This window comes from Danio rerio, chromosome 2 (genome assembly GCF_052040795.2).
Source record: "Danio rerio strain M-AB ecotype USA chromosome 2, GRCz13ab, whole genome shotgun sequence".
Taxonomy (NCBI): domain Eukaryota; kingdom Metazoa; phylum Chordata; class Actinopteri; order Cypriniformes; family Danionidae; genus Danio; species Danio rerio.
The window spans coordinates 29,260,978-29,280,603 of NC_141022.1; the positions used below are offsets into that span (position 1 = coordinate 29,260,978).

Below are 19,626 nucleotides of genomic sequence, written 5' to 3' on the forward strand. Positions count from 1 at the left end.
TTTTATAGTGCAATTAGAAAGCTTTTGAGGGCCAAAGTAAAGTTTTATGCAATATAGAGTATGAAAAAAAATCTCTTTTCTTTTATGTTTCTGAATGAAAGATGATGAAAATAAATTGTCCTGGCATTACAAACTAATCAAAGAAATTAGATTATGTCAAGCTTTGCTTCAGGACCCAGGTTTTAAATTGGACATCAAGCAGTGACACAACACTGTGCTGGATTTGTTTATCATCTAAAATTGAATTTCAATATTTCATGCTCTTGGCAGCCAGTAATTCACCACACAAAACAAATGATTGTTGGCATGAACCAACTTTATCTTCATTGCTAGTGAACCGGTATTTAATATTCATGATTTTTCAAGGATGAGTGCATGTCACGCAACCTGACCATGACAGAATATACCTAATTTTTCCAGCTTCTGTCAATTCACAGTTGAGTTTCACCCAAACCTAAAGTTTTACCTTTGACATCATTTAAAAAAAAAAGAAAAAATATTGACTTTTCTGTAATAATTATGCACAACTTTTTGTTTAGTTTCATATGTTGATGCTGTTATGGATTATTTTTTGTCTTACAATAGTGTTTGAGGACCATTGTATTTGAGTATTGACTGGACGTGAATGTTTATGTGTTTAAACAGGCAATGCTGGACCCTTAAGCGAAAGAATGCTGAATACACTTCGGTGAGTCCAAAGAAAGCAACTCCATCTGATACAAGCAGACATGAGTGATTCGGTGGAGAACCTGGACACCAGGGAACTGGGCTTCTCTGATGCTGAGGATGAACCTGAAGAGGTGGACTTTGACTTCAACCCGTCAGGTAAGTAAATAAATACAGACCCAGATAGTCAATTTGTAACCTGTTTAAAATGATTCTTTGTACTACTTTCTAAAAGAATGGACTTTTAGTGAAGAATAAGCATGTACTTTTGAGTGTGTATTTTTGAGAGGAGTAATCAAGCACTGGAACATACTTTGTCATAACTGTATCTTTACCATGCTGTTCACCTGTCTATTTACATGCGTTCTTTCGCTATTTTAATACAGGCTAAAACTATGTGGTCACAGGGCACTTTTCTTTTTTTCTTTGAAAAAAAAAAACACTATTGGTTGGATTTAAGGTCAGTGGTTCACTAGGTGATATGTCTGATAAGCCCCACCTTCTTGTGAATCTGCACAAAAATAATGTGTAATCTGAAATGTACAATAAAATGTACCCTAAGTCAGTAGTCCTCAAACTTTTTATCACCGCAGACCAATCAGCACTTGACAATTTTACTGCGGAACAGGGGCAATGCGGAGGGAGATATGTAGACTGCTAGGCAACCATCTACCGTTTTCTCAGAGGATAACAAGCTGACAAATCATTGCTATAACTATGATATAAATATATTTATGGATGAAATAAAAAATCACTGCAGTGTTTGGGTGTTCTGTGTTTGTATGAGATAGTTAGTCAACCTAAATGTGTATGTTCCATACAAAGTATGAAGTTCATTGTGCAGTTCTTGTCACGTGACTCACAGTGTGCTCGAGCGTGCCACGCAGCTCCATTGGAAATAATGAACTTGCGTGCAGAAGGCTGCCTTCATTTGCAATCTCCAGAAGTTGATCTTCTACTTGCAAAGGCATGGTGGATTCACCTTATTTGTTGATAAATGGGTTGCAGATCCATTCCTTGAGTGTTCGCTGGTCCTTCGCTTGGCCTTTTCCCCTTCGCAAAAAAAAAATGTTCAAAGTTGTCTGTTTTTTACTAATTTTGCTAGCTTGTGGGTTACATTTGGGGGTTCAAGTGACCAAGATGCAAGCGAGAGAATATGGTAATTTAAAAAAAAAAAAGATCATTCAGACTCAGATAATAAATAAAACGGAAATAATTAATCCTTTATTGTGCAACCTGATGCCAATTGTTCCACGGAACATATACTGTATATTTATATAACATATATTTCAGTTTAGCAAAAATGTAGACAGCGCCCTCCAGTGGATTTGATGCATGAAACATGCAGTGAAATGTTTTCTAGAGCAACATATTTTAAACATTTTGTCAAAAAATGGTTTGCAGCGTGAAATGTGTCGGTGTTGCTTTCAGTTAGAAATATACTTCAGTAACTTCCAGCTAATGTGCTGTTTTTATTCACACTCTTCGATGGACTGAAAAGAAGAAATGACATGAGTTTCCAAGTCTAAGAAGGTCTCAGAGCCACTCTGATCACACAATTAATATGGACCAATGGGCATTAAAGGCATAGTTCACCCAAAAATGGTTCATTTGCTTACCTGACAGGCCATCTAAGATGTGGGGGATCTTTTCTTCGGTGTACCATTAAAGAAGATTTTAGCTGTATATGTGGTCTTTTGTGATTTCGTATAATGGCAGTGAATGGTGATTGGTTTTACTGATTTAAAAATAAACCCATAAAAACACATTCAAATCAATAGCCATGGTTCCTGATCAATATTCATGGCTCCCCCCATGTAAAGCTATTGATAGGGGTAAAAAAAAATAGTTTGTCAAAAGGATCTTGGCGCATGTGCAACTGTTGTCAGTTGTAGTCCTTTATGAATGGGGCTGATGACAATCACCAACATCTGTCATCAAACCAAACCAAAATCAAATGCACATGCACGCCCTGGCTCTGTCATCATTAAAGAAACAGAACTACAACAGACTACAGTCGCACATGCACCAAGAAGGTTTTGAACAGGTTGTTTATTAAAGGTAATAATAGTGTAAATGATGTTATATTTTTTTACACAGGCTGATTGTTTCTCTTCACATAACTTCAGTGTATCATCAGAAGCCATGGCTATTGATTTAGACATGTTTGTATGTGTTTATTTTTAATTTAAAACAACCTTTCAGCATTCACTCCTATTATATTGCAGGTGTCAAACTTAGTTCCTGAATGGCCACAGCTTTGCACAGTTTACCTTAACAACACTAATAAAACACACCTTTTCAAAATAATTGAGCCCTTTAGGCTTGTTTGAAACATACAGATAAGTAAGTTGAAACAAGGTTGGATCTAAACTCTTTAGGAACGGAGCTTGACACACCTGCAATATATATCACCCAGAACTATGTACTCTGCTAAATATTTTCTTTAATGTTCTGCAGAAGAAATAAAAACTTACATCTTGCATGACCTGTGGTTGAGTAAATTAACAAGAAAGTTAAATTTTTTGGTGAAATATCCATTTGTTTTCCAATCATAGTAAACTTTTCCAGAAAGTTTACTTTGGCAGTCTATTTCTAGCACCTGAAATGAACTCCAAAGAAACGTCGCTTTGACCTGCCTTTGTATAAAATTACATCACATCGTTCATTCTTCAGTTTCACTTAAAGTGGGTTAAGTCCTTCATTGAACTTAACCGACTCCACATTGAACTGACTTAAGCTAAATTACACCACTTTTGTTTTGTAGAAATTCTGGAACAGAAATTCTTCAAACAAAAAAAAATGAGATGATGTTTCCTCTGTCACCTACCCTAAAATGTCAAAAGACTTGGTTTTCTAACTCTTCAGCTTATAATTCTTACTAAGCACGAGTCATGTTTCAGGATTCTTTACCTGTACAAAGTCTCAAAGAATCTGATATCGTGTGCTTGTGGAGAATCCAGCACTACTGCAGTTCTCTAGAAATGGGGGCAGTTTCTGTACAGTAGTATTGCATCTTTTTTGTGGTCCTTTAGGGTGTTTCACTTCCAACCCACTCTAAAAATTGAACGTTCCTTATTAAAGGGATAGTTCACCAAAAAATGTACATTAAGCCATCATTTAATTTACTAACCCTTGACTTGTTCCAAACAAGTTAATTTTCTTTTTATTCTATCAGTTGAACTATAAAGAAGATACAACAACTTTTGAAACCTGTAACCATTGACACTCGTAGTAGGGAAAACGCATATAGCATATAAATATATATACACACTCACCAGCCACTTTTTAGATACTCCTGTCCAACTGCTCGTTAACGCTAATTTATTATTAGCCAAGTGACTTTGAATGTTGCATGGTTGTTGGTGCAAGACGGGCAGGTTTGAGTATTTCAGAAACTGCTGATCTACTTGGATTTTTACACACAACCATCTTAAGGATTTACAAAGAATGGCTCCAAAAAAGAGAAAATATCCAGTGAGCGGCAGTTCTGTGGGCGCAAATGCCTTGTTGATGCCAGAGGTCAGAGGAGAATGGCCAGACTGGTTCGAGCTGATAGAAAGGCAACAGTAACCAAGGTATGCAGAAGAGCATCTCTGAACACACAACATGTCCAACCTTGAAGCAGATAGGCTGCAGCAGAAGACCACACCAGGTGCCACTCCTGCCAGCTAAGAACAGGTAACTGAGGCTACAATTTGCACAGGCTCATCAATATCAGAACATAGACGATTGGAAAAACGTTTCCTGGTCTGATGGGTCTCGATTTCTACTGCAACATTTGGATGGCCGCGTTAGAATTTGGCATCAACGACATGAAAGAATGGATCCATCCTGCCTTTTATCAACGATTCAGTCTGGTGGTGGTGTAATGGTGCGGGGCATATTTTCTTTTCACATTTTGGGCTCATTAGTACCAATTGAGCACCGTGTCACTGCCACAGCTTACCTGAGTATTGTTGCTGACTATGTTCATCCCTTTATGACCACAGTGTACCCATAATCTAATAGCTACTTCCAGCAAAATAACGCAGCCTGTCATAAAGTGCAATTCATCTCACACTAGTTTCATAAACATGACAATGAGTTTACTGTTCTCAAATGGCCTCCACAGTCACCAGAACACAATCCAATAGAGCACCTTTGGGATGTGGTGGAACGCATTTATATTTGCATCATGGATGTGCAGGCAGCCAAAAAATCTTCAGTAACTGCATGATGCTATCATGTCAATATGGACCAACATCTCTGAAGAATAATTCCAGTACCTTGTTGAATCTGTGCCACAAAGGATTAAGGTACTGTAGTTCTAAATGCAAAAGGTTGTCTATCCCTGCACTATTAAGGTGTACCTAATAAAGTGGCCACTGAGTGTAGTTTGGAATTGGTAAAATTTGTTTTGGGGAGGTAAAATATGATCAGAATTTTTATTTTTTTGCTCGCACTGTAAAGTGATTTGACTCGTGAAACAATTTGATTTGCAATGATTTTCCAAACAATAAGTTATAAAGGGTGGACGTGTGTGTCTGATAAGACATCTAGACTAAAAGTGATGTGTGTCACAGGGAGTGATATGAGGACAGCTGTGTAACATGATGAAGCACGTCACAAACAAGCGCTCGCATTCCCCACAGACATGCCTCACTCCTCCCTGTTGTTTTCTCACAGGTGCGTCCCGTATTGGGTTCTCTGCCATCTACCGGACAGTTGGCTTTAAAGACACAGAAGCACATGTCTATCTGACCTCTCTCCCAATTACTGCCAAGATCCTGGATGTGGAGCGCTTTACCAGAACTCAAGACCGCTTCAAGTTCTCCAAACACAGGAGCGTGTCTAAGGTCTGTGGTGTAAACACTGCTTAACAGATTGAACAATGTCACAGATCTCACATCACTGCTGTGTCCACAGGCAATGCCAGCGGTGTTTAAGATAGAGCTCAAACATGGGAACTTCACCTGGATAGTGAAGAGAAAAGAAAAGCACTTCATGGAGCTGCACAGAGAGCTCCTGAAATACAAGACCCTCATGAGGATCCCACTGCCCACCCGCAGGTCAGACCCCTCTCAAACTGAAAAAAACCCCCAACTCTATCAGTGATTTACAGTAGTCAACGTTTGAAGTCGATCAAAAGGTCTAAGACAAGATTGAGGGCTATTGTTTTGTAGTTTTAGGGCAACTTTGATGAAAGGCTTTGAACCACTATAAATGCTGACTACTGTATGTGGTCTTATTGTGGACCATACATGCAAAATATTTTGTATCTTTGGGCAAATTTGGAGTGAATTTAGTTTGAATATACAGTACGTGCTGTAGAGCTTTTTCATCGTACTCTTACACTGCTGTTCAAACGTTTGGGTTTAAAAAAAAAAGAGCATTTTTTTAATGAATTTATTTTATTCATTAAGATAATATAATTATTCATTGAGTAAAAGTAACAGCAAAGTCAAAATATTTCTATAGCAAAGTGTTATTTAAAAAAAAATTACATACTATTGTAGTTTTTGTTAATTCATTTAAAATTTGACTTTTAATTTTGAAGTTTTGTCAGTTTTGTTGTGCATTTTATTATTTTATTTAAGTTGTTATTATTGATTCAGATCCGAGGTTCCTAAACATTTCAGCCAAATAACAAAATCAGAATGTCAGTGACTCCTGATCCCCATTTTTCTCGAAGGTGGTTACAAATAAATAAACGTTTCTCACACAACTATAGGTATATTTAAACATGAGCTTTTTGACAGCAAAGAAATGCAACAGTCTAAAAAAGGTTGCACAGGTTATCAGAAAATTTAACCTGGCCCCGTAAAATCAGTCTGCTGCAACTGACGCTATTGCTGTGTGGTTAATCTAAACACCCCAAGAAAAAATTTAAAGGCTTTTCATTTGTATGTTGTTTTTGTTGTTTAGATTAATGAGCATAACTTACAGAAGATAGTTAAAAATTATGGTAAATAGTTTAATAAAACTTTTTTGGGTTTTGGAAATCACCAAGTGACCCCTCCTCATTGTCCCACAACCCCCAGGAGGTCCCGACCCCCACTTTGGAAACTACTGATTTAGATAATATGGTCAAACTGAAGGAAAATAAATTATAAATATTTTTTTCTGAAAAAATATTTAAAAATATAAAACATTTAAAAAATGTATATTCTATTTTAGTTTATTTTGCTTTGTTTTTCTTTGTTTTATAAATAATCAAAAAAGGTTTAGTTTTATGGTTAACCTTTTTCAAATATATGATTGTATTATATTATTTTTATCTTTTTCACAATTTGACAGTTTAATTTCAACAAATTATTTGGATTTAATAAAAAATTCAGGGGCTCAGTGGTTGCTGGGTCAGTTTGCATTACCCTGTGAAGTTTACATGTTCTCCCTGTGTTCGTGTGGGTTTCCTCCGGGTGCTCCAGTTGCCTTCACAGTCCAAAGACATGCGTTATACATGTAGGTGAATATAATATGCTAAACTGGCTGTAGAGTCATGTGTGTGAAAAAGTGTGTATGGATGTTTCCCAGTACTGGGTTGCAGCTGGAGGGGTATCCACTGTGTAAAACATATTCTGAATAAGTTAGCGGTTCTTTCCTCTGTGGCGACCCCTAATAAGCAAAGACATTAAGCCAAAGGAAAGTGAATGAATGAATGATACAATTTTAAGTTGTAATATTCTATTTTATTCTTACATTTTATTATTTATATATTTTCTATTTTTATTTATATATTCCATAAAATTCTCTAAGATTATTCAACTAATAAACGAAGCCTTGGTGAGGCTTCTTTTATAAATATAAAAACAATACAGACCTCAAATGCTTTAACGGCAGTGCAGTGGCCATTTGAAAAACAACACAAAAAACACTTTATTTTGAGTATGGTAGGTTTATTACTTTCATAATATATCAGCAAAAGTCATGCTTGAGATATTTGTCTCTAAGCTCCTGGCACAGGCAGAATGTAATTTTAAACTCAAGACTTTCTCCCTAGGCTGGGACAATACTTGGTTGCAAACACATCTGAAAAATAATGAAGCTTGAGCTGCTGCTGCTGCTGCTGGATTCATGCACATTCCAAGTCACCTTAAGCACAAACAAATGCACTGCTTCAAACTTAATCATAAATTTACATTGCTTGCCCTACTGTCAGATGCGTGTGCTGTTTAATGTGTTTTCCTCAGCTGACAGCATTGATCTTACGGTTGTGTATTTGCCTGTGAGTGTAACTAATTACTACAAGTATTGTCATTACACATAAAGATCATTCTGACAGCACACATGCATACACAATATAAATGAAGAGATAGAAATATTTATGAAATTAACTATATTCAGTTAACTATATACAATTAACATATACTGTTATAAAACAGTTATATCACAGTGTTTCCTATGTTTATTTCTTCTGGAGAAAGTCTTATTTGTTTTATTTCAGCTAGAATAAAAGCAGTGTTTAATGTTTTAATGATCTCAAGGTCAATATTATTAGCCCTGTTTAGCAATATATTTTTTAATTGTCTTCAGAACAAATCATCATTATACAACCACTTACCTAGTTAACGTAACTCACCTAGTTAAGCCAATTTAACCTAGTTAAGCCTGAAAATTGCACGTTAAGCTGAATACTAGTATCTAGTATAAAATACCTGGTAAAATATTATGTTTTGTCATCATGACAAAATTAACAGAAATGTATTAAACAAAAATTGGGTAAAAAAAGCATACAGATGGACTAATAGTTCTGACTTAAACGCTATATATATAAATATATCATTTATTTTCTATTAATATATTTAGCAAATGTTCATTTTTAAATCAACCCTGATCCTTATTTCAATTTATGTTCTGATTGTTAAAAAGAAAGTTTAGCCACAAATGGAAAAATTGCTGTTGATTTACTCACCCTCTCACTGAATCCAAACTACAAGTAATGTGGTGTCGCAACACGCAAACTGTTTGGAGTTTTTGTCTTAACCCTCCACAACAGGGATGTGCTAAATTTTCTATTTTGGAAACAGTTTCTATTTCTACGACGTCAAGGCTGAACAACAGCATAAACTACTATGCCAATGATGCTTAATTCAGTGTTAAAAGCTTCCAGTGTGAGTTTTAAAAAGCTATGATAAGTTTTTGAAAGCTGCAGCAGATATTTCGCCTCAGATCATGAAAATAAAGTAACTGGCAAACAGTTTGAAAATGAAAGTTAGAACAGTGCAAACCAACCACCATAACTCACTCAGTAGCCTATGTACTTAATAATGTTAAAGAGGTTTCATATGTATTATTATTATAACCTTTACCATTTTATCTGGAGTGCTGGTATTTAAATGTTTTGTTGTATTAAGTTTAGTATGAACATAGAACCTTGGTGATTTTGTCAAATGCAAGCTACTGGCACTAAGAGGCCTTTTTGATCTGTTTAAAAAGTATAACATTTGTTATATCTTTTGAAAACACACTCAGGACTATTAGCTGAATCTTTAAATTAAAGTAGTGTGCAAATATACATTGACTATTATTGACACTACTCCTGTGTTCAGTACTTTGCACAATACGCATGCTTAAGTGAACCAGATTTACACTGTATATTTAATTCAATTACACGTCATTTATTAATCAAAACTTGAAAGGCTTGAAGAAAGATTTTCAGATAAAGATAATTAGTGTATTCTTTCCTACAATAACCTCTTATGGGCTATTTCAGCAGACATGCCATTCTTGTGGTTAACTTGCAGTATTTTTCATGTAAAACTGCACTTAAAAATTACTTTTGCTGCTTGTTCAAGCTACTTATTTAATATGAGTTTAACAACACATTTATTTTTTTGAACAATTAATTTGTTTATGTTCAATCCACTTAAATTTGTAAAAACTATTATGTTATCTTAATCAATTTTGCGTTTTAAGACAACATGAAGGAATTGTGTGAAACCCTGCATTTTTACAGTGTGTGAATTTTGGCAAATAGTGACAAGTTTGCATCCCAGACCTGATAAACTGATGATTATAAAAGACATACTGAGCATACTGTTGCACTGTTTAACCTAATTTGACTTCATTTTAGCCTATATTAAGATACAAACACCTATTTGTCAAGACAAAGTATCCTTTAATCACTTTTGGAGTCTTCAGCCTATAGAGCTGGATATTTTGATATTTTGATAAATTAAAGTTTTCTTGCGTAGCCTGCTGGGCACAGTCGAAAGGACCATTGTATTGATCAAATTTATATGTATATGAACATTATTTTATATATTTACATTAGATACAGATAAGTATAGGCTAATTTCCACTATCAAAATACCCCCAAAAAACTCCCTAATGTTTTGAGGGGCACCCCTGTAATTCTTATCCTGGTTAAAGTTAGTAAAGTTGGTCATTTTCCCTACATATACAGTAGTAAGACCTCATTCTTTCATTCTCTAAGAAGACCTCGTTATTCATTCTTTTTTGCCTGTACTTTAATATTATTTTAATATATATTGGGCTCAGTGGGTCACACAATCACCTCACAGCAAGAAGGAATATAAATTTATTTTACTTAAAGTGCCAGGGTTACCTGCCTTTTTAACACTTGAATTGATCTAAAAATCTTTCCCATTGACATTTAATCCGAGTAACCTTAGAGTGAGTCAGGTAACAGCTAATTGTCGTTTCTGGGTGAGCTGTCCTTTTAATATTGTATCATGTAGAAATACAATAAACATGGCATCTAATAAGAGAAGCAAACGTAAAAAACAAAAAAACAAACAAGTTATCAGTTTGTGAAGAATATTCCACTTTCAATTTCATTTTAAATCCCAGGTGTCTCAATCAATTATCTTAGATTTCTCAGGGAAAGGTTTGGTGAGGTGATTTGAAGTTGTCACTCAAAATGGCAAAACTACTTTCATGAAGTCACTATAAATATACCTTAGAAGTGCCCTTCCTGAAGGTATTCGCTTGCTCACTTTCATTTGGAACGACCCTTCAAGTATTATTTTTTTCCCACTGTGCCTTTCAAGGTCTGAAAAATGCTGTTTGATATTCACTCCTGGTCTCAAGTGCTCACAGGAGATACATTAGAGATAGATCTTAGCGCTCATGTAAGTCGTGATGTGTCTCAGCTGATCACTTATGATTCAATAACCCAAGAGGGATTTTAATAGCAGGTGACAATAAAGGAGGCACATCAGTTCATTCTCTTCTCATTCTTCTAGAAGCTATAATAGTTCCCACTTCCTGTACACTCCTTTTTTCAGTAGTTTTTCTCTAAGTATCTCATTTCTCTTTCTTCAGTTTACACCTATTCTCTTTTGTTTGTGTTTTCTTTGCCTTCTTTGTTCATATTTTATGGCTATTCATTTACAACTTTGCTATTGTTATCCCACTGGTGTGAAGTTTTGCTCTATTCGTGTATGAAAAGTTTGCATGCAGTGCAAGTTTATTTTATTTTTGATTATATTATATTATATTTTAAAAAAAGGATTGAAGGGCATCCACTGTGTAAAACATATGCTGGATTAATTGGCGGTTCATTCCGCTGTGGCAACCCCAGATTAATAAAGGGACTAAGCCGAAAAGAAAATGAATGAATGAATGAATGAAAAAAAAGTTATTTTTATTTCTATTTTATTTTATTTTATTTCTGTTTGATTTTATTTTTTTATTTTTTTATTTCGTTTATTTATTTATTTTTAATTAATTTATTTTTTACTTAATTTTTATTATTTTTAGTTTTAGTTTTATTTTATTTGTTTTTATTGTGTGTTCATTTTTATTGATTGATTATTTGTTTGTATGTTTATTCATTCTTTCATTCATTTATTTATTTGTTTTACATGGACATCACAATTACTCTGGACAACCAAATGCATTTGTTTAAGCTTTTTTGGCAGACTTGCTAATTCTCAACACCTGCCCATGGAAGGTTTGACATAAAATGAAAATGAATGATAAAATACATCCATATACACAACATTATAATTCTTTACATAAAATTGCTGTAAGGCAAAAGCATAGGCGGCATGATTAAACAAACTAATAGTAGACTATTTGTGTAAACACTGCTACTTTTTAAAACTACTTTTTAAGTATACACTACTAAAAACATTTATAATACTTTCTTATTTTAGGCTAACAGATAAATCATTCTACAATTTTGTTTCCTTAACAGAGAAGACCAAAAGTGGGCTTACACTTTGGTAGTTGCTCGTGTTATTCTGTGAGAGGTCTGATGTCTACTGATTAGAACAGAAAACAGCATCGGAACATGATTATTTTAACATTTAAAATCCAATTTAAGATAAATAAATTTAATAAAACTATCAAAACTAAAATGGTTATGTTTACAAAAAAAAAAAAAAAACTCACAATGATGCCATCGTTATAGGCTTTAAGTCCATAATTTTAATAGCTTGGTTATATATTGAATCAATAGGCTTCAATCAGAATCAGAATTGGAATTGGTTTAATTGGCAAGTGTGCTCTACACACAAGGAATTTGTTTTGGCTACAGAAGCTTACAGTGTACGACAAGTGACAACATGGAAAATAAATATGAGAAAAGACTACAATCATTAAACAGAATGCAATTAGACAAAAAGCTCTGGATGTTGAGTTGTATGTACAGATTTGTTCTAAATATACAAGTTATAAGGTGCTGTGTACAAATGTGTACAAGAAAGTATTACATTGTATATTGTTATAAGGTGCTGTGTACAAGTGCATACTGTATGAAAAAGTATTGCACAATGTGGTTAAAGAGGCTTTTGAAAATGATGTAGTGCAGTTTGACAAGTTAAAGAATAACATTGAGTGCATGTATAATTTTGCAGTTAAACATCTTCTAATGAAACGAATACAGTTTAGACTTGGCTTGAACTTCTTACACAAATTTTTAACGTGACTATCAAATTTTAAATTCATGTCTAGAGTTATGCCAAGATACTTTCATTTGCTCACTTTGTTTTTTAATCAGCACTTCAAATATATCCTATTCAGGCATATTTCTTATGGAGAAGCACGTAGAAACTGTTTGCTTGACATTTAACGTTAAATGAGACCGCTTAAGCCATCTTGAAATATGTTGTAAAGCCTGAGTCAGTTGCTCACCTGCCCGGCAAAGTTTGTTTTAGCAGACACATAGATGACTGTATCATTTTTATTTGTTTTTCATTATTTTTAGTTTTTTATTTTTATTTTATTTCCTAGATTTTATTGTTTTTTTTTGTAATAAAGAATTCTGAACCAATACTTATCTTGACAAAACATATATTTTATGCATATATCATATATAACAAATCATATTCATGTCTAAAACTAACAAAAAAAAAAAAAAGTGAGGTGACAGTTTTAAATTTTTATTTGACTTTACACCACTCTTTCCGTTCTGCTAAACATGGACTGTTGCTTTCTCGGTTCTAAGAAGGCCCTGCCTTAGAAATAAGCTATGGGCTCTTATTGTTTTTCTGGCCCAGTGTGTTCTGATTTGTTTAATGTCATATTTTTTTGGTTAACCATTTATGTACATTTTACCGTCAGTGATGTCACAAACCCAGGAAGAAACTCATTGTTCTTTCTACCAACCATTTGTTGATGGCCTTAAAAAGGGAAGTTCTGTAAAAGAGAATATCTCACTTTACACTAAAATTAGATCATTGTAATTTTGCAGATGTTATTTATGGCCAAACAGCAACTTTGCACTCTACAGCAAATTATGCACTACCTAAAAGATGAAAAAATGAAACCTGTCTCTTTCTTCTTTCAGCCACACAGAGAGAAGGAAAAGCATCAAGAGGAGTGAGGTGAGGCAGATGCCAGCTCTGCCCCGGGGAGGTGGAGATGGAGAGCTGGCGAGAGAGGAGCAGGTGTCTAGTCGAAGGGTGAGTCGCTCTTGATCACATCATAGGATGAGTGTCAGGTAATCTGGAATATCACTTGGCATATGTGTTTGTTCTCAGGTCTTTCCCATGTATTGTCAGTGATGTGATTTAGTGGTCTTTGAATACAGTAACATCTGTCATCTTGTCATATTAATGCATGTATGGGAACAGAAATGTTTTTCAGTAGTATATTACTTTGTATTTACTTTGTAGATATTTAAGGAAGTGCTTTAGAAAACCCAACGATTAATCAAACAGTTAATAAATAACAATATAGGTGGCGTTTAAATATTGTATAAAAGTAGTAAAATATAAATATTGTAAAAAGAGAAGTATATTATCTTACTTTAGAACATTATTGTATATTCTTCAAGCTGTAAAACACTTTATGCTAAATATATTTTTTGGTGAAATATTTCAGATGTTTAAAGTAAATTTACATAGCTAAAATAATCAATAATTATTAAAAAGTTAGGTTTGTGTTAGATTATACTTTTCCTTTATTTATGCACTCAACAGTTATATAGGTTAGTTCATCCATTCATTCATTCATATATATTGTACAAAGTACATATTATTTTTAATGCACATGTTGTATGCAAGAGTTTCAAATATTAATAATTATTCTTTTTTTTACATGTTTAAATAGAAGACAGTTAAATTTAGACAATTATTTTAGATTAAATTTAAAGTAAAAAAATCACTAATTATACTGTTTTTATCAAATAATTTGTATCAAATAGATGCTGCCTTTCTGAGTTGAAAATGCTGTTTTAACAACATTAGATTTTTCTGTTCAGAAACTACTGAATGATTGTATCATATGCCTTGTGTATATAAACAAAAATAAATTAAGTTTAATGAATACCTTTTTGTGCTGATATACTTTTATCATAACTGATGTTTTATAAGTTTAATCATGTTTTATAATAATATTAAGAAACATTTTCCTATGCTGTATTGCTCTAAATATGCATTCCTTTATATTATATAATACAAATCTTACGTAAATATGCGTAAATGCGTAAATATTAGCAATCTAATAGAGGAGAGAAGATAAATTTAATATTTTAATGTTTTATTATTTATTAAATATTCCAATACATTTATGTTTGTATTAACATTACAGCATACAACTTGTCAACTTTGTTATGGCATGCAGCCATAGTTTTCGTATTCAAATTCTGACTTTATAATAACATTTGCTAATAAAAGAATGAATGTGTAGTGCAATATTGAGAAATGTCGATAATATAAATCACATAGATGCATAAAAGTATTTGACATCAGTGTTTAAAACTCTCTGCATTCTTTACCCTGATTCATAAATGAACATGAAAAATGAACATAAATACATATTATATAATAATTTTATGTAATAATTAAAAAAAATAACATAAATAATTTGAGTCCTTTGGTTCAATTGCAATGGCAATTGTCACTTGAGTTCATTTTCCGTGTGTAAATAAGCCTGGGTACCACATGGGTTGTGTTGAGGATGCAGTTCTGTGATTTAGTTTTATTTACAAGGAGACATTTCTATAAACGTGTGGCACTTGGCAATTGTAAGCTGACTTTGTTGATTTTTTTTTTTTAATTTATTTATTTTTGACTCCTTCCAAAAAGTTTTTGGAGATAGAAATGACAAAGTGCACTCAGTTTTTTACTATTATTATTTTTTTTTACGTTTTTGACTGAGGCACAACATTTGATGTGTTGCAAGTTTTCTAATAAATATAGACCAAGTACAATTTCAAATGTAGCTTCACTTCTATCAGTTTGTCCTAAAAAGATGGAAAATGGCAAAGAGTTTCCTCCATTTTATCAGACAAAAGTAAACGCACTGAAACATTCTAGCTGCATTAAATTTTAAAGCGGTCTAAACAGCAGTCATTGGGGAATCACTTGTTGCCAGAACCAGTACACCTCAAACTACAGGGAGCCTGCAGTCAAAAACGGAAACACAACAGAGCCTGTACTGAAATGAGAGTAAATATCTGCATGGCTTTCAAGAGTTGGCGAGAACTCTGAAATCTGGCGGGATGCAAGTTTGACACAGAGATGATTTTTTTTTAGAACATCTAAGACATTTCAGTTGCTCAGGTAGCTAGCTAATTTGCAGTGTTAGGTATGATCTGACTAAGCAACTCATAGATCTAAATGTCAACAGCATGATTTATTTAAAAATACTTGCATTTTGATTTGGTAAGATCAAAAGGCAGCAGATATGACATGTCAGATGTTAGATGACATTTTTTATATATTTATGCTGGGTGGGATGTGTACAGGGCCAGATCTGCTTAGTTTGATCACACATTCAATCTTGCCAAGAAGCTGTACTGAAGCACAACCCACTTAAAAAAAAAAAAATAAGTCAGAAGACTTTAAATAATTTTTTTCAAACGCAAATTCCAGTGGAGAGACAGGGGTGAAAAACTTTTATACTACAGTACATATCCTGTGCTTAAAATCTTTTACCCAAAATCGCAGTTATTATTACACTCTGTATTCTTTTTTTTCTTCCAACATGATGCTTTAAAGCTGCAGTTTGGGATTTAATTTGGTTAAAAATTACCCTTTTTTTTTAGCAAATACATAACTAGCCAGTGTTCTTTATCTTCTTACCTTAGCCTGATTCACACTGGTAAACTTGTAATCATGTTTTACAATTTCTCTTTGCATGAGATCCGATGTCAGGAGCCTTTCACATGTGAGGCGGATCGTTTATAGCCTTAATCACAGCATCTAGAATAAATTATGAATTGTAAAGAGAATGAGTGCTGAGGAACTTTAATTTTCTTTTGCGTTATTAGAACAATTGCTTGGCCACTTTATTAAGTATATCTTTCTAGTACCGGGTTGGACCCACTTTTGTCTTCAGAACTGCCAAGTTACTGGAAATTTTGGTCTATATTGATGTGATGGCATCACGCAGTTGTTGCAGATTTGTCGGCTACATATCTATGATGGGAATCTCCTGTCCGCCACATCCCAAAGGTGCTCTATTGGATTAAGAACTGGTGACTGTGGAGTCCATTTGAGTACAGTGAACTCATTGTCATGTTTAAGAAACCAGTCTGAAATGATTTGCGCTTCATGCCATGGCATGGTATCATGCTGGAAGTAACCATCAGAAGATGGTTACAAAGGGAGGTCATAAAGGGAGTGTCATGGTCAGCAACAATACTCTGGTAGACTGTGGCATTGACACAGTGCTCAATTCATACTAGTGGGTCCAAAGTCTGCCAAGAAAATATCCCCCACACCATTACACCACATCCACTAGCCTAAAGTGTTGATACAAAGCAGGATTGATCCATGCTTTCATATTGTTGACGCCAAATTCTGACCCTGATATCCGGAAGTCGCAGAAGAAGTCAAGACTCCTCAGACCAGGCAATGTTTTTCCAATCTTCTTTTGTCCAATTTTGGTGAGCCTGTGTGAATTGTATTGATTAATTGATTGTGCTCGTCTGGCATCAACAACCATTAAAAATCACTTAAATCACCTTTCTTCCCCATTTTGATGCTTGGTTTGAACTGCAGCAGATCATCTTGAGCATGTCGACATGTCTAAATGCATTGAGTTGCTGCCATGTCATTGGCTGATTAGAAATTTAAGTAACGAGCAGTTGAACGGGTGTACCTAATAAAGTGGCCTGTGAGTGTATGCGTATGTGTGTACATATACTTTGCTGGAATCAGTATTAGTCATTTTAATTAGTAACCAATATAAACTGATCACAATTAAGCTTGAAACTACATTCAATAAGAATTTTTAAGAAAAAAAAATGATTGAATAAATGCAGCCTTGGTAAGCAGAATTAGCACCTTTTAAAACATGATCAAATCTTAGTGTTTTCAATCTGTTAAATGGCAGTGTTTGTGTAATTACCAAATAAACATTACTGTTATTCAGAAAGTTTGCTGCTTATGAGACAAATGTACATGATAAAAATTTTTCAATGAAGCTCAGGCTCTGACAGATGAGGTGTGACACATCAGTGTCCAAATCCATAAATTAAATGCATTAGCTCATTATTGATAAAGTGCATTTAAAAGGATAGTTCACAGAATAAATGAAAATGTACTCACTACTCACTCACTCTCAAGGGATTCCAAACTTTTATAAGTTTCTTCTGTTGAATACTAAAGCAGATATTCAAAAGAAAGCTGAAATCCTGTAACCATTGACTTCCATAGTCAGAACTCAATGCTGTGGAACTCAATGGTCACAGGTTTCCTGCTCATTTTGGAACAATTAAAAGTAAGTATTTATTTTTAGTTAAACTCTCCCTTTAACTCGTGCTCTACATAGGGATTAATGAATTAGTGTACAAGTGAATGATTTCGAACACCGCGACAGATTCGACAACTCTAGAGCTATTCAGCTTTAAGGAAACGACTCGCCATTGCTGTTTAAAAAGTTGAAATTATGCTGACATTTAATGCTGATGTTTATCAAAAGATTGAAGCGTTATCACCAAAAACTATTCAGGACATTTTAAATGGCATTTTTATTTTTTGAGCTTTACGGTTATCTCTTATAGTGCCAGTGCCACAGTATCAGACATTTAAAACTGACTAGCACATGCATTTTCCTTTTACAGAAACAACTGGAGGACTATCTAAACAAGCTGCTGAAGATGGCGATGTATAGAAAATACTACGCAACGGTAAGCTCACACTTGGTTATAGAGTTCAGGCCCTGATAGAGCACATGTTGAGTTATCTTTAATGAAGCAGCAGAGTGACGATCAATATTGCTGATAGAAACTGTGTGTCTTGAGTCTCTCGCTCTCTTTCTTGCTCTTCAGTTCTATTCCAGCAGCTTTAATCAAGGACATCCGTAAATTCTCTCTTTTTCTCCCTCAAATTCCTTCTTTCGTTCCCTCTTTTCCCTCTTAATTCCCTCTGAGGGTCAATATGGCTGAGGATTTAGTGTAACTTCTTTTAATTGAGGCTGCATCTCTTTCTTGCTGGTTTTAAGCTGAATTGTTTCTCATTTGCAGATGGAGTTTATTGATGTGAGCCAGTTGTCCTTCATTCAGGACTTGGGCCCAAAAGGATTGTGAGGACACAATGTTTTTTGCTTTATTATTTTATTATTGGCTCATGCTCATATATAGTATATCTTTTTAATTGTATGGTGAAGTACATTTTATAGAATTGTGGTTCTCAGACAGGAGTAAAGAGAACAATATACTATAGGGAGCTTATAGTATATAAAAATATACAGTATAAGAAAATTGTAACTTTATATTGCCACTTTTAGAATTAGAAAGCCATGATCTTTTGGATCAAGTCTACCTGAGAATTTTTTCCAAAAGTGCTCCTAGATGGGTGTGGAATTTTGCAAGCAGAGGGAGGAGTGGGTGTGGCCGGCAAAACGGGAAAAAGAGGAGGAGTTGAAAGAATGTTGCCAGTTGGCTTATAAACTGAGAAACAAACCATTAGATGCATGATTTTATAGTTTTACAAAGTTAACATACACAGACATAAACAGTAAGTAATTTAATGTCCTGCTACATTTGTTATTTGTCATTTCATATACACATAATCACAATTTGTTACATCATTATAAAGATAATCGTATTTATATAAACACTATAAATGAGGAGGACTTCTCTCCTCCTCAATCCCCGGGTCTGAATGCAGACACAGTGGATAGCAGTGCAGCAGGTCTCTTGCCTTGTCTATTCCAACCATTAGCCTTGCCAATAATCTGGAGGATTTTAAACAGGCAAACATCAGCAAGAATACTGGCGATGTGTTTGAATGGTAACAAACTCAACTAATAAAAGACAAAGTCTGCCAATCCCCAATTCTTGTATAGGTCTCCTGACAAAAATGCTTGCTGCACACAAACAGCTTTGCTGTATCGGCCTTGACAGCATCAGGGGGAAAAACATGCAGCAAACCCTGTGGATCATGAAAACAAACACAAACGACCTGTGCTGTGGTCTCACCCAGTCATTGGGTCTCACAGCTTGGCAGGCCTGCCTTACCTTCGGAAAGCACAAGCTCTCATGAATAATTAAGTAGCACGGTCTTCTCATAGGATAAGAAAACGCAGCTATGAATAATAATGAGAAACCGACACGTC

At 34.3% G+C, this 19,626-nt stretch overlaps 1 protein-coding gene across 4 annotated transcripts in view; it reads left to right on the forward strand.

The window, feature by feature from the left end:
* Positions 1-19,626, forward strand: part of pld1a (phospholipase D1a) — a 73,185-nt gene that overhangs the window by 11,168 nt on the left and 42,391 nt on the right. For all 4 annotated transcript variants that reach the window (XR_015477762.1, XR_015477763.1, NM_001160095.1 and 1 more), the window contains 6 exon segments: positions 646-825; positions 5,335-5,504; positions 5,575-5,717; positions 13,406-13,520; positions 18,131-18,196; positions 18,533-18,591. Coding sequence is in view for 2 of the 4 variants with exons in the window: in NM_001160095.1 (NP_001153567.1) it covers positions 729-825; positions 5,335-5,504; positions 5,575-5,717; positions 13,406-13,520; positions 18,131-18,196; positions 18,533-18,591 (650 nt within the window). In the remaining 2 variants the exon portion in view is untranslated.